The 21,932-nt window shown below is 49.1% G+C and overlaps 1 protein-coding gene across 1 annotated transcript in view; it reads left to right on the forward strand.

Moving 5' to 3' along the window:
- Adgrd1 (adhesion G protein-coupled receptor D1) overlaps nucleotides 1–21,932 on the forward strand; it is a 109,849-nt gene that overhangs the window by 57,033 nt on the left and 30,884 nt on the right. The window contains exon 15 of the mRNA XM_051205021.1: nucleotides 14,145–14,218. Coding sequence (XP_051060978.1) covers nucleotides 14,145–14,218 — 74 coding nt within the window. The remainder of the gene's footprint in view (nucleotides 1–14,144; nucleotides 14,219–21,932) is intronic.

Here is a 21,932-nt window from a genome sequence, read left to right on the forward strand (position 1 = left end):
AGACCAGGGCTTTACCCCAGAGACCTTGACTTCCTTTCTATTTCAAAACAGCGAATCGTTAGCAGATGTCTATGTTATTACTTTACTTAGTTGGTTTTGATGTTTGGTCTCACTTTATAGCCCAGGCTGATCTGCAGTAGCATACTTGCTATGTAGTCTAAGCTATTCTTAAACTCATAGCAATCTTCCTGCCTCTGCTTTCTGTGTAGTGAGATTACAGTTATGCCAGGTTTAGAGCCTAGAGGTAAGACATGCAAATCTGGATTTACATATTCCCTTGATGTGGGAGGCCCTGACAAAGGGCCACATCCACACAAGTGCCACAGGCTTCAGTCTCTTTCTAGGGACATGACTGAAGGGCTTGCTCCAAACGTCCAGCTGGTTGGTGCCTGGGTGAAGAGGTGCAGTGACTTTTGCTACTGCAGATCTGGCTGAGTCCCATCTTCTGTGCTTGCCCAGCAGTTTAGAGTAGATGGGTAGGATGGGTCATTAGGACAGGGACGTGGAGCTTCTCAGGGCATCTGTCCCCTGCCTCCTCCGCTACACCGATACCATCATCCCCTCTTCCTCTCCATCCTTCGTGCTTCCCTCCTCATTTTTCTCCCCTTTCCTCCTTTAAGAAGCTCCTCATTTCTCCCCTTCCTTCTCTTTTCCTTCTTCTTCCTCATTCCTGCTAACCCTCGCTTTCCCCCTCACGAACAGGAACATGGTTTGGAGTCACAGCTTTGATGTGTGGTTCTATATCTTAGGTCAGACATCAGATAAATGTCCATTATTCCTTCAGATCAGGGTAGCATTCAGGACAATAGCCCCCATGTGGCCTCAGCTGGGCATGCATCATTCAAACCCTTGAATAGATGGCTCTGATGATGCTCATACTTGCGGGGACCTGAGACAACATGGTGACCATCCTGCTGGTGGCCTGCTCTTAGAAGCTATGTCATGATGTAACCCATACGATCCCCAAATCCACAGCTGGACCAATTTTTCTCCAGTTTGGAGTAGACCCTGCCTCCATCACAGGCCATGTGGCTATCAAATAGGACAGGGATAATTAGAGTCTAGCCTCATGGGGTTATAGACTGGAAAGTCACTGAGTTCCACGGGCATCCCTCGGCTGGCTCGGAAGGTATTGCTGTCAGGGGGGGGGGGGTTGCTACCTTCTCATTAGTTATTTTGCTCATTGCTGTGAACAAACACCTGACAAGAGCAACTCAGGGGAAGCAGGTTTCTTCTGACCCATGGTTCAGGCCATATTGTCCACCATGGTTGTGGGAGCAGCTTGGGTCTGTGACAGCAGGGGGGGGGGATGCTGCTTCTTTGCATCTCTAAGGCTGGGGAAGGAGAAAGCAGACACAGGCAGGCTGGCCTATTAACCCTCCACCATTCAAGCAGCCTATAGTCCCCACACCCCTAAACCTGTTCTGGCGGGCACACCCACCCCATGTCTTCCTAGCTGTCTTTCCCAGGTCCCCAGAGGGTCTGACCAGAGCATGACCCCCCCCCCCCTTCCCCACTGCTCAGAACTCTGCACTCAGCCTATTCGAGGCTTCCGTTTCAGCTGGAGCCTCAGCTATCCTGGAGGGGGGAAAAAGGGGGATGCTGGGGAGAACACTCTAGGTGCAGGGACAGGGTGGTATATGTCTTTGGTGTTCTAGGAGCATCGGGAGCCCTGCAAAATTAACTCTATATTTAACAAAACATTACTGTCTAGACCCATGATCCTCTCTAGCAGCTTTACTGGGAGCATAGGGAGGGCTGTAAGAGCCTCACAGAAGATGAGGAATGGAGTTAGCTGGGACTCTGTCTTGGCTAAGAGATTCAGGAGAAGCCAGGGTTTTAAGCCCCTGGGGAAAGTGGAAAGCTGCCTGCTGTGGGCATTGCGCTGCCTCTCACCAGCCACGCGCACTCACTGCCCAGACAAATGCAGCACAGCTTCTGTGTATAAATGTGAGCATCCTTCTGGCCCGCACACTGCAGAGACGATGGTCTGCTGGCCTCCATCACCCTGAGGGAGAGAAAGAAAGAATCTTGCCCGAGATCAGAGCTTTGACACTAGACAGCCAAGGTCAGCTCTGTGTGTGTTGGACACACTAGCTCCACCCTGCCTCATGGACACAGGGGTGCACTCAGGACCGAGTGGGCAGGAAGGGCTGCTGGAACGGAATGAGTAGAGAACTCCATTCAACTGAATGGAGGGTCATAAGGCTAGCTCTGCCTGTCCTCCCGATGGGGTTGGCTTGTGTGTATAACTACAGAATGGAAACTTACGTGGGCTTGACCTCCTGAATAAATTTTGTTTTTGAAGCAGAGCCTGGTGGGACAGTTTATTAGGCCCCCCACAGGCTTCCATGAATCTGTCCTGAGCAAGGCTCCTGGGCCTCCCACATGACGGGTCGCTCCCATGTGAGAAAACATGTAGACTGAAACATCCAGTTGTTGGGGAGGGGGTCCCATGCCATCAAAGGCACACTTAATTTGGGTCATGAGAGATATCTACCTCTTACCCATAAAGCCTGCCCACTTGGTACAGATCACTGAGGAAGGGTGTGGGCTCAGTCTGCAGGGGCAGCCCTGGGTCTCCCTTCCCTTCCCCTCAGAGGTCATTTCTGCCCTGCCCATTCTGTGGCTGGTGGGAATGTACCCATATGGGTCCTGCACACTCAGGCTACCGGTGTGCTACCCATCTGTCTGGTATGAGCACACACGGGCTCTAGGAAGAGTGCGATGTACGGGTGATATGCAGGCCTGGCTGTGCCTCGAGGTTCGTCAGATGGACAGGGTGGGGACCCACTCAGATGGTGGCTCCATCCCAGCCAACATTCAGACCTGCCGTTTATGCCACGAAGATCATGGGTTTCGGAGCCAGCTGCTTTTTATAGTTCTGCTGAGAAACTGCCCCTCGTTTGCTGGCAGGGCCAGCCCTCACTGTGTCTTCTCCTGTAGCATTCCCAGGTGTCAGTCAGCTTTACATAGGACTGGCTCTTCCTCAGGGTGAATGCTGGGGAAGGAGGGGGAAGGAAGGAACAAGAGAACAGACCAGGCATGAGGACCAAGTGAGGGACGAGGAGGACGAGGGCAATGACCCAGGAGCTTACCAAGGCAAGCCGCCATGCCTTAGGTTGGTCTACTGTTAGACAATGGCCATGTCCCTTGGTCTCTGGCCTCAGCTTCCCTCATTGCTGAGTGGGGCCTTTGGTGTTGTTTGAGCCCAGGGCTGTGGGATGATCACACCAAGTACTAGCAGCACGACTGAGTCTATGTGGCTAGCTTCCCAGAGGGAGTAGGTCATGGGGGCCTTGATGCCACCTGTGACCTTAATATCTGCTCTGGGCTCCTCTCTTGAGTCTCACCCACCCAGTCTCTCTTCCTTCAGATGTGCAGTGCTCGTGTTTGCTTCATATCGATAAGCTCGTCCCACCCCAAATGTCTGCTCCCCTCTCATTTTAGCAATACCAGCCCAACCTTGCCAGAATGATATGCTCAGAGTTTAGTGTTCTGGTCTGTATCTAGTCTACACCAAATGACCGCATAGATCGGAAGCGGTCCCTCTGAGGGGCAGTTAGCAGGGCGGCAGGTGTCTCTGGCTAGCTATCATCAGTATGATGATTGTGTGATGTTTGCCTGGGTAGGACAGAAGGGTGTCAGGGTGGTGGAGGATGGGGGTGGTGATCCCGGGACCAGCCTCACAGGGATTTCATTGCTTGGATGGCAGATGGGCAAAGAATCAAGCTAGCTGGCAGGACTGGCCATCCTGTGGTGGTGTTAGTGGGGGTCCCAAAAGGCACCCACGGCCAACTCTGTGACTGGAGCCTGGCCGGTTGGGGTAGGGACCGGTGCCAGGTGCAGATCCGGTCACTCAGCCTGATTAGGAGGATGGCTGCTGGGGCACCTGACTGTCTCCCTGGATGGTCAAGGAAATGGGCTGTGCTCTACCTCAGCTGGCTTTGTCCCCGTGGAACTGAGCAAAACTATTCCGTCTACACAAGGTTCCAGAACTGTGTGCAGGAAGCTGGGGATTTGGCATGTCCCGGCCAGAACAATGGGCTTGCTGCCCACTGGTGGCCCTTAAAGAGCAGATGTCCCCATCTCAATGTCTCCATCAAGACATTCTTGGTGGCAGCTGTGGCTAGGAGGCTCAGTTAGCTTGTGTCCTTGGAAGTTTCCAGGCTCTTTGTTCTTTGCTTCTTGGCCATGTTGATATCTCCCTCAGTCCCTTCCCTCACTCCTTGTCTGTGTCTGGACAGGAAGCTATCTCTTGTCTAAGGGGTGGGGGTGGGATGGGGCAAGAATTGCCTTGTACAGCAGGACAGGGCTCTGGGACACCTGCCCCCAAGTTCAGCCCAGGTCACAGTTTGGATCATAAAGTTGGCACCCTGCCGTGTCATGCTGCAAGCCAGAGGCCGTTGCCACTGACCCTATGGTCATTTCCCAATGGACAATGCCACGGCAATGCTCTGTTAGATCTGGGTAATAGCCCCCAAGTCACTTCCCTTTTTCTCGTTTCCTTTTGTGGGACTGAATCTTCTTTGCCAGGAGGCAAGGTGGGGATGATGCTAACCAAGCCCAGGGCACCCCTAGGCTCTTGCCCCTCCGCTTTGTCTGAGCCTACTGGGGACTCCACGGTCTGGGCCATTGCCAGTGATGAGTGTTTTTCTTTTTCTTCTTTGCTCGGATGTGTTCCTTTGTTCAGGCTGTTTAATTCTGCTAAAGTGCTCTGTGGAGCAGGGAAATACGCCTCTAAGTAAAAGCTTTTTCACGGAGCACCACAGTGCTGTGGTGAGGACCTGAAGTGGTTTTTGTGCCCTGGGAGTGACAGGTGATGTCCCAGAAGCAATCAGCCATAACCCCATGGTAACCCCATAAATAGGGCTGTTTTTCTGAATTTTAGTCATCGTTAAAGTGAATAAATAGAACATCACCCTTTTTTCCAGGGACAAGGAACCCAGACCTACCCCACAGTGGGAGGTGAGTGCCTCTGTGCAGTCCATAGTGGGTCTCACTGAGACGTGACTCAAGGTAGCTTGGTTTGGGAGAGGGGGCACAGGTCACAATCAGGAATGCATTCAGTTTTTAACACATTTCTTTATTAATTAAATTTGCCCTCCAACAGTTTCACGTGCGTGTAATGCATACTGGCTCCTCTGATTCCCTTACTCCCAAATCCTTACAGTTCCAGTCTCCCTGCACTGTAACCTACAAATCTTTCTCACTTTCATACCTGTTTCTTTTGTGATCCACTAACTTTAAACTGTGGGCACTGGTTTGGAGCTATCTGTTGGAGCCTAGTGGGCTCCACAGTGGGCACACCAGTGAAGATGATGACTCCCCCTTTCCCAGAATCAGTCAGTGGCCAATAGTTCAGCAGTAAGAGGCAGGTCCCATGAGCTCTCCTCCCATCCGTGACTGCAGACTGATTGTAGCTGTTCTCTGTGGTCCAGTGCAGATGACTGTAGTTGGGAATCCACGACCACACAATGGCCATCAAATTTAGAGGGTGCCGTTTCACACCTGCACCCTATCTTCTGCTCTTACATACTCCCTGCCCCTCTCCTGCAATGTTACCTAAGTCTGACATCTGAGGGGGCAGTGTAAATGTATCATGAAGGGCTGGTCCCTCAACTTCACTTAACTCTGAGTACCTTGGGCAGCCATGAATCTCTGTAATCACCGCCTTTCTTGGGTCCAGGTCTGCGGCTACGGCAACCGCACATGGGTTTAGTTTTGCTGGGAATGTGTCACACTGCTCTGCAGAGCATCCCTGCCTGCTCACCAACACCACCAGATGTCCCAGTTTGTGATGGTATGAAGACACAGTCGGTCCCTCTCCAGTCTGCTGTGAGCCCGGTGCTTTTACACAGGGATCTCCACGCACCATTAATTCCTGTTGACCCTCACCAGTCCAGCCCTCCTCTGTGCTGACCTGCATCCCCCAAAGCACATGAACATAAGCCAAAAGACAGAAGTACTGAAGTACAAAAAACAAACAGAAGCCACACATATTTCAAGTCTGCTGCATCAGGGCTGCAGACCGTCACTGCTAGGAAGACTGGGGGATATGCCTCTTACCCAGAATCCTCTAGCCTCCTTTTAACCATCCCCTTCTCCTGCCCTCACACTTACCCCGATGTGGCCCACAGCCTCTGTACTGCTGCTGCAAGCAATTTTTCTAGAGCATTCTGGGATTGAGCTGCTATGCTCTGGCTGGGCATTGTTTTGTTATGCTACCTGCTGCCAGCAAAGTCAGGCGAGATGAGTCTTCAAAGCATTTCGCTCACCACACTGTAAGTGTGTGCTTTTCCTGTTGGTGTGCCTCAGGCTGTCCTGCCTGGTGGTCAGTTCTTTCCCAGCCCACCGTAGCTTCCTTGACTGCTCTTTGGGCATTTGATCATCACCATGTTGAGAACAGGTAGCATCTGCTGGGGTCTCGGGGGCCGTGCCCTCTGAGCTACTCTACGATTCTCAGCATCAGGACCTCGGCAGGCATCTGCCCATGTCTTCCCTACATCTCTACCATCTGGGAATTCTCTCTGCTGAAAATGGGCTGTCAGTGAGCCCCCTCGACAGTGACCTCCCTTCTTGACCTGCTCCTGTTCATCGGGCTGTCCACCATCATCCTGCATCCTGATGGAGTCATTGCTTCTAGAAGCAAGATTTTCCAAACTGCCCTGCCCTGATGGTCTGGGTAACTGTTCTCTGTCAACCTCCACTCAGACACCATTATAGCTACCCTCTTCACTGTTTCTATCCCATTTCTGAGCCATCAAGATTGTATTTTAGTTCTGAAGATTCTCTCTCTCTCTCTCTCTCTCTCTCTCTCTCTCTGTGTGTGTGTGTGTGTGTGTAACTAATTTGTGGAGGAGATAACTGTGGGGGACTAAGAAGCAGAAAGGTGCACAGCATGTTCATCTGGGCCTTACCTGGCATTGTCTGGTTCCTCCTGGTTCTTCCCTGTCGTCCTCACCCTGTCCCCCAGGCCCCCTGCCTTCCTGAACAACACTGCAACTTGCATACTGACAAGGCTTCAAGATTTCATTCTTCCCACTGAAGTGTAAATGTTGTCTGGCACAGACTCCTTGATTCCCTCCCTGTGGATACCGGCCAGTTCTGAATGTTTTGTGGCTATTAAGCAAATTTGCTCCAGTAGTTCCAATAGCCTTGCCTGCTATGAGACTTCTTCCTGGAAGGGCCGTTCACCTCTGCTAGTCCCTTGTTAATTAGTGTGTGAAATTATACCTTTCTCCTTGTGTTTGTAAAGGAGTCTCCATGCACCTTTTTAACTGTTAGCCCTTTATCAGGGGGAGGATCCCAGATGCAGGCACTCTATTTTCTTAAACAACGTGCACACTGGTGCCTGTGTGTGTGTGTGTGTGTGTGTGTGTGTGTATGTGTGTGTGTGTGTGTGTGTGTGTGTGTGTGTACTTGGGGCCCAGAGAAATTGGGATTGAGCTGTAATGTTTACAAGCTTATAAAATGGAGTAGCAGATGGGGAAATAAGGGACAAGCAAGGACAGACCCTGGAGGTAGCTCTGGTGGGAAAGTACTTGCCAAGCAAGGAGGACAATACGTTCAATTCCCAGCACCCACCTTAAAAAGCCAGGCACAGTGGCACCTACCTGCCATTCCAGCAGAAACAGGCAGGCCCCTGATGCACTCTGGCCAGACAGCCTAGCCTACTCAGTGAGCTCCAGGCTAATGAGGGTCCTTATCTCAAAGCAACAAGGTAGACAACATTTGAGGAATGATGCCCAAAGCTGGATTCTGGTCTCTCTAAGTGCACACACAGGCACACCCATATGAACACACACACACACACACACACACACACACACACACACACACACACAGAGAGAGAGAGAGAGAGAGAGAGAGAGAGAGAGAGAGAGAGAGAGAGAGAGAGCACAGAAATAGGTACCACTACAGCCCATCAAATATTTGCTTTCTTTTCTAAGTAAACCAGCTCTTTTCTTGTGGGGAATAGCATTTTCATGTGGCATATTTGAGGGTGCACAGTCACTGAAATCCACCATTGACAGCCACAGGATTAGTTGCAGGAGAGGTGGGGGTTCTGAAATCTTGCAAGCCAGCACCATCCTTTCCATGAACACGAGGGGTCAGAGAGATCCCTGCGGTTCATTAGCCAGCCTAGTTGAAATGGTTGGGCCTCGGGCCAGTGAAAGACCAAAACAAGCCGGGCAATGGTGGCCCACGCCTTGATCCCAGCACTCAAGAGGCAGAGGCAGGTAGATCTCTGTGAGTTCAAGGCTAGCGTGGTCTACAGAACAAGTTTCAGGGCAGGCTTCAAGAGCTACAGAGAAGCTCTGTCTCGAAAAACAAACAAACAAAGACCATAACATGATGCATAGCTGTTGTGAAGTGGCACTTGAGGTTGACTTTGGACTTCCGTGTGCATGCATGCACATGCACATACATACATATCACACATTCAGGTGGGGAGGGAGATAAACAGCACAGTTTGAGTGACAGGCTCAGGCCTATCAAGACCATCTTCACAATGCTCCACAGCAAAGGATGAGGAAGATGAGATGGAGAGTCCAGGCAGAACAGGCGTGGTATGTGGTCCAGGCTCCACATCATCTCACCTTGTATTGTAGCAGCATGGCATTAGAAAGAGGATTGTGCATCTTGGGAAATTCTAACTAGGAATATTGAGAAAAACAACTATCAACACACACAGTCCTTGGACAAAGGCCTCTGGGAGGGAAAATAGCCCAGCCATCCAGCGGGTAGCGTTTGTATAAATGGGCTGAGGGTCTGTCAGAATGTTAGGCCTTGATATACAGGAGCTCCACGTGGCCCTATCTTATGGGTCTGACCTTCATTTGACTCTGTCCCTTAGGTGTCCAGGCCGGTGTCTGAGAGAAGAAAGGAGCAGGCCAGAGTATACAGAAGTACCAGCAAGGCCAAATGTGAACATAGTATGAGTACATGAGTGAGTGTGTTTGTTGGTGAGTTGGGGAAGACTGACCCTCTGCCCCCAGCAATGTAGGATGAGGTGGTAGTGCTAGATAGACAGACTCAGGGACACTGTCATCCTGAGCAAAACTGGCTCTGTTAGCAAGAACACTGATCAGATGTCACCGCGGATAGCTGGAGTCACCTGAGAAGATAGATGACCTTCTGAGGTCCCCTCCTCATTCCACTGTCCTAATCTATACCCAAGTCACCTTCCCATCCATCTCTAGCTCTGTAGCTGTGTTAGGGGCAGATCACATGGCATGGCTGGGATTCCCATGGGACCCCACGGAAAGCAGGGTGACTGTCAGGTTCTCATGAGTCTTTGTGTATACAACATACCTAGCTGGTGATGGACGTTGTGGGAATGAGTGGTTGCAAGGGTGGGGCCTGCTCTGGGGCTTTGACACCTTGGGTAAGAGTGGGATTTATCAGACACAAGAGCGTGCAGAGAAGAGGGGGGTGGGAACACAACAGTGGGTGGGACCCCTGGAGGAGCCTGGGGCTTCGGTGAGGATGAACTCTGCCAGAGTGTCAGGAAGGTTAGGCCTCCCAGGCAGCTGCAGCAAGGTGGGCAAGCTTGGAGATGCATGTGTGGATGGGCAGTGTGGATGATGGGTAGGCGGATGGGCAAGTGAGCGCTATGTGGAAGGATTCGGGGAATGAGGTGATGGGAGAGTGGGCATGTGGGATGGGTAGGTGGATGAATGAATGAGTGGAAGGGAGGCAGATGGAAAGATGGAGTGGACAGGTGGGCGGCGGATAGGTGGGTAAGGTTGTAGGTAGTAGGTAGATGGAGTGGGAGGGATTGGCGATGAGGCAGTAGTAGGCAGGTAGGTGAACAGGTGAGTGGATGGGCAGATAGGCAGGTAGGGAAGGTAGACTGATAGAAGAACAGATAGGTAGACAGGTGGTAGGTGGGGCAGGCAGGCAGGGTAGGCTCAGCTAAAGCAGAAGGCAGTGCCACAAAGGGAGGGTGGCCTTCATCCCTCAGGTGTCTGAGTTCCATCTTTCCCATCGGGTCTTAAAAGTGTGTGATGAGACTGGACTCGTGCATTGTAAAGGACAGGACTGAAGGTGTGGAGATGGGGGACAAGAGCAGGAGTGGCTGTGAGAGGCCGCCTGAACTGCAGGACCCAGGTGTCCATGTGGCAGCTGAACTAGGCTGGATGGTAGCGTGTGCATGACCACAGGAAGCTCCCACGTAGACTGCTCTTCTTCAGTCCATACCCCTGAAGGTCAGATAAGAAAGGGTGTGGCCGGTATGAAAGTAGCTACTGTCCATTGTAAAATGGGAGGGTTCTGTATGAAAGAGGTAGGCCTGAGGGAGATGGAGTGGGGCCATTATAGAGAATGCTACCTGTCACCAGAGGCATCTTCAGGTGTCTCTACCTGTGGCAGGACCCCTCCCTGTGTCCCAGACCAGACCATGGGTCTGGCCTATTCAGGATGGTGGACGATTAGTTTGGGTCCAGAGGAGAGTTCAAGGACAGGGATCCTGGTCTATCAGAGACACATTCTCACCTGGCCCAGCTCTCACCAGGGTTATCCTGCCTGGCTCCATCTTGACCACCCTCTGTGGGGCTCTTGTGCATGCTCTGCCTTCCCCCTGCCCCCATCTCCATCACCGGGTAACCAGAAGCTGTTGAACGCCGTGTGGACGCAGGCACGGAGTACTCTGGGTTCCTTGTGTTAAACTTCTCCCGGAGTGCCTTATAGATGTGTGGTACCCAGGAAGAGGGATGGCATAAAAGCCCTTGCTGTCACATTCTGAGGCAAGTGGTTCTAATTCCAGGTTCCCATGCCATTCCACAGAGTTCATCCTTCTTCATACTCGCAAACTCAATAGCACCCTGTGATTGCTTCACTCATCTGTGCAGGCTGTTTATGAACTGATAAGAGAGCCGACAGTCTGCAGGTGCTGATCTGGGGAAGCCCTGAAGGGACGTGGTTTAGAATTTAGCTCATACTGAAGGGAGGGGTTGTCTTCAGATCCCCAGGTCCCACACTGGCCACGAAGAGATGGAAATCTGAATTCTGTGTCATGCAGATGCCCATTTCTGGGACCTCTGGAACAGAGGCTGGTTGTGTTCTCTCTGACCTTATGACAGTGGTCTCATGGCAGGGATGCTGTGTTATAGTCATGGGAAGCTGCACCTGAAGAAAAGATACATGTCAAGAGGTTAGAGTGGCCCTTCTGTAGGACCAAGGCCCACTTGTAACCCGTTGCTAATACATGTTGTCACCAAGTATATGGGGACATATGTGCACCCTGGTTATGGAGTTAATGTCCCAGAGTATAGTGCATGGTCTGTGCGGTCCTTGGCCCCCTGGGGTAGGAGTAGGGGTTTCTTCCTACTTCTCTGCTTGGGACAAGAGAGCCCCAAATCAGGTAGCAAACACACAGATGGTGGGTTTGGGACAACAGTCATTGAGTGTTGTAGTCTGAGTTTCTGTCCCGCCAGGTCCCACTGCCCTTCAGTCCAAAATAAGTACACAGACATATTAGTTAATAAACGGTTGGCTGATGGCTCAGGTGGCAGGGTGTTGCCTAGCTTGGCCTTTTCCTCCTGCCATCAGTGTGGCCCATCCCAATGGCCTGTCCTCAGATCCTGGGACAGGAACCTACCCAACTGCTCCTTCCTGGCTCTGACCCAGAGGATCCACTAGTCTTCCATGCCAGGGCTTTCCTGGGCTACAAAGGGCTACCCTGAGATTCTCGGAAACCAGAGACCATCCAGCCTCTGTCTTGTGAGACCCTTTGTCATTCAGAGATGGGCCTGAGATGCTGGGGAAAAAGCCAATGGGAAGTGAAGAAGTGGGGGTGGTGGGCGGGGCTCTGCCTGTCTGCCTGTGTCTGGTCCTTTGCTGGGGAATGCGGCTATTTTAGTCTGTGATGCTGCCTTGCTGAGGGTCAGAGTTAAGGACCACGGTGCCATCTGCCTTATGCTTGGGGACAGTGGTGAAGAAGAAGTGTCTCCCAATTTTTTTTTGATCAGTAAAGCCACACACTAAAACATAAAGCAAGCACGTGTCCAAAACAAGGGGTATTAAGGGAACTTCTCAGACATATTTCCTTCCTTTTCATGTCCAGAAGCCCACACTTTACCTATAAGCAGCAGGAGATGAGTAATTGGTTGGTTAAACCCACTGGGAAGCTGACTCCAGAGGTGGAATTGCAGGAGCTATTCTGCAGCCTCTGAATAGCTCCGGATGCACAGCAGGTGTGGGGGTGGTAGGAGGAGGGGGGCAATCAGGCTTGTATGGGATGCTCGTGGGGTTCTCTGCTAGGATCTTCCTTCACTGAGACCCTGCCAGGTCCTTCTGGATGCCCAGCATCCTGCTGACCTGCGGAAATGGTTTTTCTCTCCAGCCCAGGCAACTGGGACTTGGATGAGCTGTTGGCCTCCCACGGTCCTCTGCAAGTGGAACGTGGGCTGCTCGAGGTGACTCACCTTTCCTTTGGCACAGTCACATTCCCATATGTTAAAATCTCTCTGGAAATGGCAAGCCTTCCTTTTTATTTTTCCAAGCAACTCACTTTTCCCAGCCCAATTGCTGAGCCTGGGACAGAGCCTGAGGACCAGCTGGGCAGGGAATTCCTAGTCAGGGCTGTGACCTTGGCCCCAGACCCAAGAAGGCTAATCTACCCCTCCCTTATGGACCACACACACTTGGCTTTTTTTTTTTTTTTTTGCACTGCCAGCTGCACAGCTGCACATTTCCTTTGAAAGATGATTTAGACTCTGGTCTCAGGGAGTGTAAGGAGCAGAAGGAAACCACCCAGGAGAAGATAGTGTTCCTACTACTTCCCTAGAGTCCGTATCTCTTGTATCATGGGGGCTTGGGGCTGGCTTCCTTTGGCCACCTGCTTGCTTTAAATGCTTCTAAATGACCTTGGTGACACAGAGATGCACCTCTTAGACATTTCTGTGCTGTTTGGGTCCAGGGGAGAGAGCAAACACAGGTTCATCCTCACATGGTCCTTCCTACCTTCTGGCTCAGTGTTACATCATCCACCCTCTGTGGGGCTCTTGTGCATGCTCTGACTCCTACCCCCCCTCTCCATCACTGGGTAACCAGAAGCTGTTGAATGTCGTGTGGCAGGCACAGAGTACTCTGGGTTCCTTGTGTCAAAACTTCTCCGAGTGCCTTATAGATGTGTGGTACCTAGGAGGAGGGATGGCATAAAAACCCTTTCTGTTGCATTCTGAGGCAAGTGGTTCCAATTCCAGGTTCCCATGCCATTCCACAGAGTTCATCCTCCTTCATACTCACAAACTCAATAGCACCCTGATTGCAGGCTGTTTATGGACTGGAAGTCTGCAGGTGCTGATCTGAGGAAGCGGGGGGGGGCGTGGTTTAGAATTAGTTCACACTGGACACTTGGCTTCTCCAGCTTTGTCACAGGCGTCCTGGATGTTCAGGATGTGAGAGATCTTTGGGGAAATTAAAAAAAAAAGAAAGCCAACAACTTTTTTTTTTTTTTTAAATGCGGCTGGAGGGATATGTGTGCTGTTCTGTTCTTGCAGCAGACTCAAGTTCGGTTCCCAGCACCCATTTCAGGGGGCTCACAACCACCTATAATTAGCACTAAGGGATCCAGGGCCCACTTCTGACCTCCATGGGCACTACACTCACATTCGTGTATACACAGACACACACACAGACACACATACACACACACACACACACACACACACAGACACACATACATACAAACACATATATTTTAAAGTTTGAAAATCTTTTTAAACAAATTAAAAACATTTTTAAAATTTGTGTGTATTGGTACAGGCATGTGGATACCATGGCACAGGTGTGAAGGGCAGAGACAACTTTCAGGAGTCAGTTCTTGCCTCCTATCTTGTCAAAGCAGGCTCTCTCTTATTTTGGAACTATGCCAGGTGCCCAGGCTAACTGGCTTATAACTTTCAACTCTCTCGTCCTCATCACTCATCTTGCCATAGGGACCCTGGAATTACAGATGTGCTCCACCACATCTGGTTTTTTATTTGGGTTTAAGGATTGAGATCAAGCCGTCAGGTCCTGCATGGTAAGCGCTGAGCCATTGTCACAGCCCCTGTGAGGAATCCTGTTCCCACTCCGGGACATGCGTTTGGCCTTTCCTGCTGTGTCACAGATGTATCCATTTCCTTTCATTTCAGACTCATAAGCAGTATGTCGATGCCACCAATGAGAGCAACCGCCTCTTCCTGTATTGCGCCTTCCTTAACTTCAGGTACTGTGGGTGTGGAGGCTACCAGGTGGACAGAAGGGGGGAAGCGGGAGGGAAATGGGAGGACAGTAAGGTGTCCACCCCAGGCTAGTCTCACATGACACAGAGCAGGGCAGGGGTCACATGTTTCTGAAGCTAACGGGTTGCGTGAGCATTGCATGAGGCAAGGCCTGATTGGGTGTGACTGGAGGTTACGTGGATTCAGAGGTCTTTTATAGTCCTTAGAATCAGTTCATCGGGGCATCCTGAGGCCACATGGAAATGCTGTCCTACTGCCTTCTATGATGAGGGTCTTGAGAGAGGGCTGGGCCTCAGGACTTTGGGAAATATCATTCACTGGTTGGCATATCAAAATATTAGTGTTGGGGCTAGCGAGATGGCTCAGTGGGTAAAGGTGTCTGCTGCCAAGTCTCATAACCCAAACTTTGATCTCTGAAACTCACATGGTGGGAGGAGAGAACCAACTCCCCTTTTACCTGCACAGGCTTCTTACTCTAGCATGCACACATACCCCCAAATATATAAATAAACATAATAAAACATCTCCTATTTGATGTCTAGTGTTGGGGTTAATGTCCAGAAACAGTTTCCAGAAACTCAAACAGCCCAATATCCAGAGGCCCAAGGACCCTGATTAAGTCATGGGTGACAGACCTAAATTGACATTTGCCAAAAGAAGAAATAAAAATGGCTGGCAGACACAGAAAAGAAAGAAACCAATATCCCAATCTTCAGGGAAATACAAATAAGATCACAGCCAGACAGCTCCCCACTGCAGTAGGAATGGCTTCTATGGACAAGGTGAGGCTTGTGGGTGGGGACCTCAGGGGTGATGCAAGAGGCTGAGATAGGAGTGGATGACGAGCTTAAACTGAGCAAGAATGGATCACAGAGAGCCCTGAAAGCTGAGAAGATGTGGCCGAGAAAGAGGCTGGACAGAAAGAGTTCCATGAAAAAAAGAGTTAAGCCAGGCCAATGAGGGCTGCTGAGAACCTGCGTCTGCCCGCAGGGTTCCATGTAAACACATATCACTCACTTCATTCAAGAATACAGTCACCTGCAGTTTTGAGGAACATCTCATTGAAACCCTAAGGCAGCAGTGCAGATCCAAACCAAGCCAGCTTCTAGGGGTGGGGCTTGTGTTCTTCAAGGAGAAAGGGATAAGGGACAAGCAGGGCTGACTCTGGGAACTACAAACCAGAAGAGGAAATTGTTGGTATTTATAGCCAACTGCCATGGAGAGATGGCAGTGAAATTCAAGGGAACCCTGGGAAGGCCAGAAAGATGAACCAGTGTTGAGGGGGCCATATTCACAGTCCTGGAATACAGGTTGCTTCTGACAGCCGGCTGAGACGCAGGCATTGAACACATTAGTGAAACTTCTCACAGATTCCAATAACACAAGACAGAGATTGTAGCAGCCATTGAGACGCTGGGTGCCCAGCGGTCGGGACTCTTGTCTAGAGGATAATTGCAAGTTGAGTAACTCTGGCCTCTTCTCATTTCTGTAAAAGATCAAGCTTGCGAGGGAATTCTTGTGTCGCTGGCCTTTTGACCACCACAGTGCAGTCAGCCACAAGAAGAGAGAAGAAGATTTATGAGTTTCTTTTTGGCACAGGGGAGAAGGCTCAGTCAGTTAAATATTTGCTGTGTGAGCATGGGGATCTGAGTTTGACTCCCCAGAATGCATGTGAAAGGCTAGAATGGGGGCATGTTCTTGTAGCTCCAGTGCTGGGAGTCAGGGACAGGAGGATGCCTGGGACTGGCTGGCATCTGATCTAGCCTGCTAGGTGAGCTCTAGGCCAGGGAGAGATCCTGTCAAAAAATAGAAGATAGATGGTACATGAGGAATGACACCCAAGGTTGATTTCTGACCTTCACGCACACTTGTGTACCTACACACACACACACCTGGATATGTGCGTGTGGGCAACACACACACACACACTTCTTTTCACTCCGTGTTACCAAATGAGCTATTTGACTCTTAAAAAAAAAAAAAAAAAAAAAAAAGATAAAAGAGAGCATTCTGGTTAGCTTCTAATGATATGATAAAACTCTGCCTAAAAGCAACATGGGGAGGAAACAGTTCATTTGGCTCCCATGTTCGAGTTCATCATGGAGGGCAGCCAAGGGTAGGAACTGAAGCAGAGACGATGAAGGAACACCATTTACTCTCCCCAGCTTGCTCAGCTACCTGTCATATACCCACCCACGCCCACCTGACTAGGGGATGGTACCACCCACAGTGGAAAGGGCCCTTCCAAGTCAATTAGCAATTAAGGAAATACTTCACAAATGTGGCCACAGGCCAATCTGATGGAAGCAGTTCTTCAACTGAGGTTCCCTCTTCCTAGATGCTTCTGGATCGTGTCAAGTTGACAGCTGAAACTAACTACAACCGACAGCAGTGCTGGCCAGGGTGTGGAGAAAAGGGAGAGTCTGAGTTAGCACAGCCACTGTGGAAATCAGTATGGAGGTTCCTCGAGAAAAAAAAAAATCAGACCCCACTGCTGGTGCATATCCAAAGAAAGGGAAGTCAGCACGTTAGAGAGAATGTTTTCCCAGCACTGCACACAATAGCCAAGATATGGTATCAACCTCTGTAGATACGCGTGCACAGAGCAATTCTATTTAGCCCCAGCTCCCAGAGACAGCCACACCACAAGCATCCAGCCAGACCACTTTTCAAATGATTCCTTATTACATATTCAGGAAAATCCAGTTTGAAAGCATAATTCTCTGGGTTTTGATAAGTGAGCGCAGCTGTGCAATCACATGACAGATCTAGGACAATGCTATCCATTTCAAATGTTTTCGCCATGGTGTGTGGCATCTGGAGGTCAGAGGTCAACCCCAGGGAGTCAGTTCTCCCTGCTACTATGTGAGTTCCAGCGATGGAACTCAGGTCATTGGGCTTGATGGTGAGTATCTTACCTTCTGAGCCATCTTACAGTCCCCTTAGTTCATTTTGAAAGGAGTTGCTTAACTGCCAAACATTGGGAAACTTTCTAGAGCCCTTTCTGCTATTGATTTATAATTAAATATTTTATGATCTAAACGGTACTTTCTTTCTATAGCCTTGGTTTTAAAATGTGTTTTAAGTTGTTTATACAACCCATTCTATAGTGCTCTTGGGAGACAATGCATCAGTGGCGGGGAGTTCCATAAATGTCAGCAAGGCCGCATTAAGTGGTGGTCACTCACAGGTCTTCTGGTCTTGCTACTGTTCTGTTAACTTGTCCTGCCAATCACACTTGGTCTTCAGTACCCATGAATTTTGTGGTAGATATTCAACCAACTAAAAGCCTGAAATGCTTGGGTTGGGGGGGGATTGATCCTGTAATGAGAATGTGCCTGTCATTATTCCCTCCATCATATAACTGTCCATGTGCCATTCACATTTCATTTATGTTATGTATCATCTGGAGATGAATGTAAGACAGTGTGTAGGGGCACTATGCAAATTTCAGGCCACCTTAAATATTTGAGCTTCTTTGTAGTGTAGTCTCCATGAGGGGTTCTGGAGCTAATTCCAAGAATGAGAAACTGGGCTCAAAGTCACAAGCCAGCAAGACAGGAAGGAAGACAGCAAGATCAAAGCCTGCTGAGGCTACAGAGTGGGTTCAAGGCTAGCCCAGTCAGCTCAGTAAAAAAGTAAAAAGGGAGATAGAGATATGGCTTAGTGACAGAGCCCTTGCTTAGCGTCCATGAGGCTCTGAGTTCGGTCTGAGAGATAGAGTGAACAAGACCTAAGAAAGAGATGACTACTAACAGTGAAGTGAGAGGAGGCATGTGTATTCTCCAGTGATGGTGGCCTGGGATAATTGCTCTTGTCTGTGGTACCTCCTTCTTTACTCTGGAGGATACAGTGCTACTCTGCGGTCCATACCATCTCATTTAGACACAATTACTCTGCCCTTGTAAAACTTAATTTTTATTATTTTTAATTTAGGTGTGTGTGTGTGTGTGTGTGTGTGTGTGTGTGTGTGTGTGTGTGTGTGTGTGCATGCATCTGTGGGTTTGTGTACGTGAGCTCAGATTCCCACAGAAGGCAGAGATATTGGATTGGCCAGAGCTGGAGTTACAGGTGGTTGTGAGCCTCCCAATGTGGGTGCTTCGCAGTAAGCACTCTTAATTGCCAAAGGATTTCTTCAGGGTTTCCTCTACCCCTTCACTTAGTGCCTTCTAGTACTACATCTTCACCCATCATTTCCCTGCATCCTCTTTTACTAAAAGCGGGGCTTTAAGATCATCTGTCATAGGCTTGTTCAGACAATTTACACTTCACGCCCTTGTGTCTGTCTGTAACAGATAGCGTATCACTTTAAAAATATTCAAAGACGTAATTAATACATGTGCAGTTCCTCCTGCCATGGCTTGTAAGGTTGTCATTATCTTCAGTAGATCTTTACAGGTTTTTTTGTTTTGTTTTGTCTTGTTTGTGCCCCAGATAATCAGCTATCTTGTAAAGAGCACTTACAGACAAGGCCAAGGCCATGCCATGCACGCCTACACTTATCCCATCGCTAGCTATTTTTATGTCTTTGTGCAGAGCCACGTTTCTGTCTAGTGTAACATTCCGTTAACTTTCCTTGTATTGCGAGCCTGCTAGAAGTAAATTCAGTTATTGCTCGACTGAGAACAAGTTCTCTTTCAGATTTGAAAGATGTTTACACAGGTCTTAGAATTCTGGGCCACTTTTTCTAATTTTATTATTTAGGATTTTAAACATACTTATTTCTGGGCGTGCATGTGTAGTTGGGTGTAGGTGTAACAGCTCTTGAATGTGCATGGGGTGGCCTAAGGATGACCTGCAGCTCGAGTTAGCTCTTTCCTTCTGTCCTGGAGACAAATCAGACTCAGGTCCTCAGGCTTGATAGCAAATGCGTATTTATAAATGCTTATTTATACTGAGCAGCCATCTTGCCAGGGGACAAGGGTCACTTTTTGGAAAAGATTAATTCTCTAAGAAATTATACAATGACTCCTTGGTATATATTTAAGATTTATGTATACATGCATTTACTTATTTTCTTTGTGGGACTGAGAGCTGAGACCCAAAGTTGTTCATGCCAGGCACATGATCTACCACTGAACTGAATCTCCACCCCATCCCCTAATAGATATTCACATTCTTCTTTTTTATTTGCTTGAGACAGGTCTCACTTTATAAGCTAGCTTAAAATTTACAATCTAACCCAGGCTGACCTTGAACTCACAGCAAACCTCCTGTCTCAGCCTCCCAAGTGTTAAGATTACAGGCCTGTCCCACCACGTCTGGACTTCAAAATATTATTCTTTTTACTTTTTAAAGGTGAAGTGCTATTTTTAAAAAAGCAAATACATCTTTGTTGTATGTGTGTTTTTTTACATCTTACCCTGAGTTTATGCATGTGTTTTGAAATAATTTATGTATCATGTACACTTGCATTCATAGGAAATAAATGGAAGTGTTTTAGTCTGACATTTCTTGCACCATTCCACACCATTTTCTTTTGTGTTCTGCCTCTTTTGATACCTGTTTCTTTTACTGTATTTATATACATTGCATTGTATTTATGTACCCGAGTGACCATATTTCTGCCTACACATGGATGCCCTAGGTCACAGGCTGTGCATATTTTTGATGGTATCTGAAATGGCTCAGCTGCCTTCTGTGAAGATTTATTTGTGCACAGCTGGGAAGCTTCCCAGTTGTCCCCACCGCCTCCCTAGGGAGCAGATTTCCATCCCATATAGAGGTGACACCTCTCAGAACTGGCTTCCCTGGCTGATTAGGGCAGAGTCACACCTTCAGGGTTCTGTTCTGGGACATGACTTTCATGGTTTGTCTGTGCACCTTCCTCTAGAGCCAAGGGCCATGTCCACCCTCCTGACCGTGTCCACCCCTGTTAATTCTCAGGGTCACTGCAAATGGAAATGTGACATCCTTGCGTTAAGTAGGCATACAAAGTAGCTGTGTAAAATACAATTGCCTGTGTGGGGGTCCCTCTCCAGGCCCTGGGAAAGTTAGATCCAAATGTGGAATGGGGGAGGGGCCCACAACTCCTTTGTATTCATTCTGTAGTTATTGATGGGATCTGGTCCCTCTACACGTGGTTCCATTGGCCCAGGCTTTGCTTTCTGCTGGGTGCCTCTGACCTCCCTCGGGAGGCAGCTGGGCTCATTCATCATGAAAACCACCCAGAAAGCTGCTGTTCCCTGCATCTCAGTTACCAGGTGCGGTACCCACACCACAGCCCCTTTCCCACACTCTCAGCCCCACCCCACAGCAGGGTAACTATTGCGATGGCTACAGGCCTCTTTGGAACATAAAATTGCTAAAGCTGGGTGTCTCATCCGTGGATATTGCCAGGGTTGCATGATGGGGTCCTGTGTTACCTCATTCCCAGGCAGCTGTCCCTGACAGAGTAAAAGTAGGAACTACAGCAGACTACAAATGAGAGACAGCCAGAGTCTCAGGCTCCTTCAGCTCTATAGACTGGGGGCTCCCGCCTCAAGCTGAGACACAGGTTTGTCTTTGTGGACAAAGAGACCTGTTTGGCATTTGCAATGACAGAGAAGCACAGACAAGAAAATGACAAAGGCCAGTACACTCACTGCAAGGATGAACTGGCTGGCATCAGTGTCTATTGGCCTGGAGGGTCACTGTAAGAAATCCTAGCTCCAGCAGTGATTAGAGACTAGAACATTACAGAAGAGTAAACATTCCATTTGACCCCAGCCTCCCTCCCTGCCCTCTTCTCCCGGTTTTTGGAGGCCTCTGTGAAGGGGCTGTCAGTTTCCTCCTCAATAATTCCCATTCATTTGTGTGTGCCTTCACAGAAGCCAGGTGGGTGTCGCCTCCCCAATACCGTTACAATGTTGTGTGTGTTGTTTTTGTGTTTTATGTGTAATGGTGTACACTGGCCAAGGATTATTTTTAAAACAAGTTCTTGGGGGCTGGAGAGATGGCTGAGGTAAAGAACACAGACTGATTTTCAGAGGACCTGAGTTCAGTTCCCAGCACCCATATGGCAGCTCACAACCACCTGTAACTCCAGCTCCAGGAGATCTGATGCTCTCTTCACCTGTATTTACACGCAGATATCCCCAGCTCCCAACTCTCTCTCTCTCTCAAATCAAATTCCTAAGATAAAATTTTAAGTGACAATAATGTATGCACATGGTGTGTGTGTGTGTGTGTGTGTGTGTGTGTGTGTGTGTGTGTGTGTCTGCACATGCCTATGCACATGCCATGGTCAGAGGAGGGCACTGAGTACCCTCCATACTTCTCCAGCTTACTTTGCATCAGGGTCTGTCCTTGAATTTGAGCTTGTACTCTTTTTGTCTAGACTGCCAATCACTGCAATGCCCCTGCCTCCACTTGCCCACAGCACTGGGGTTACAGGAGAACATAGGACCATGCCCAGATTCTTACTTGGGTGCTGGGAATCAAACGCAGGTCTTCACAGTTGCACAGCGAGTAACATTAACCACTGAACCATTTCCAGCCTCAAGGTTTCTGAAGAGTTATGCAGGAGTTTCAATGTTTATGCATACCACGTTACATCAGATTTGTATGGACTGCATTTTAGTTATGTTTATATTATTTATGCCCCTTGCGTTTTACATACCTTCCCCCAGACACACGCTTAAGAACTGTAATGAGTTTTCTTAGATCACTCATGATTCCATGAGTGTTTGCTTTCCCAGGCCAGACTCTGGGTCACAC

This window comes from Phodopus roborovskii, unplaced genomic scaffold (assembly GCF_943737965.1).
Source record: "Phodopus roborovskii unplaced genomic scaffold, PHOROB, whole genome shotgun sequence".
Taxonomy (NCBI): Eukaryota; Metazoa; Chordata; class Mammalia; order Rodentia; family Cricetidae; genus Phodopus; species Phodopus roborovskii.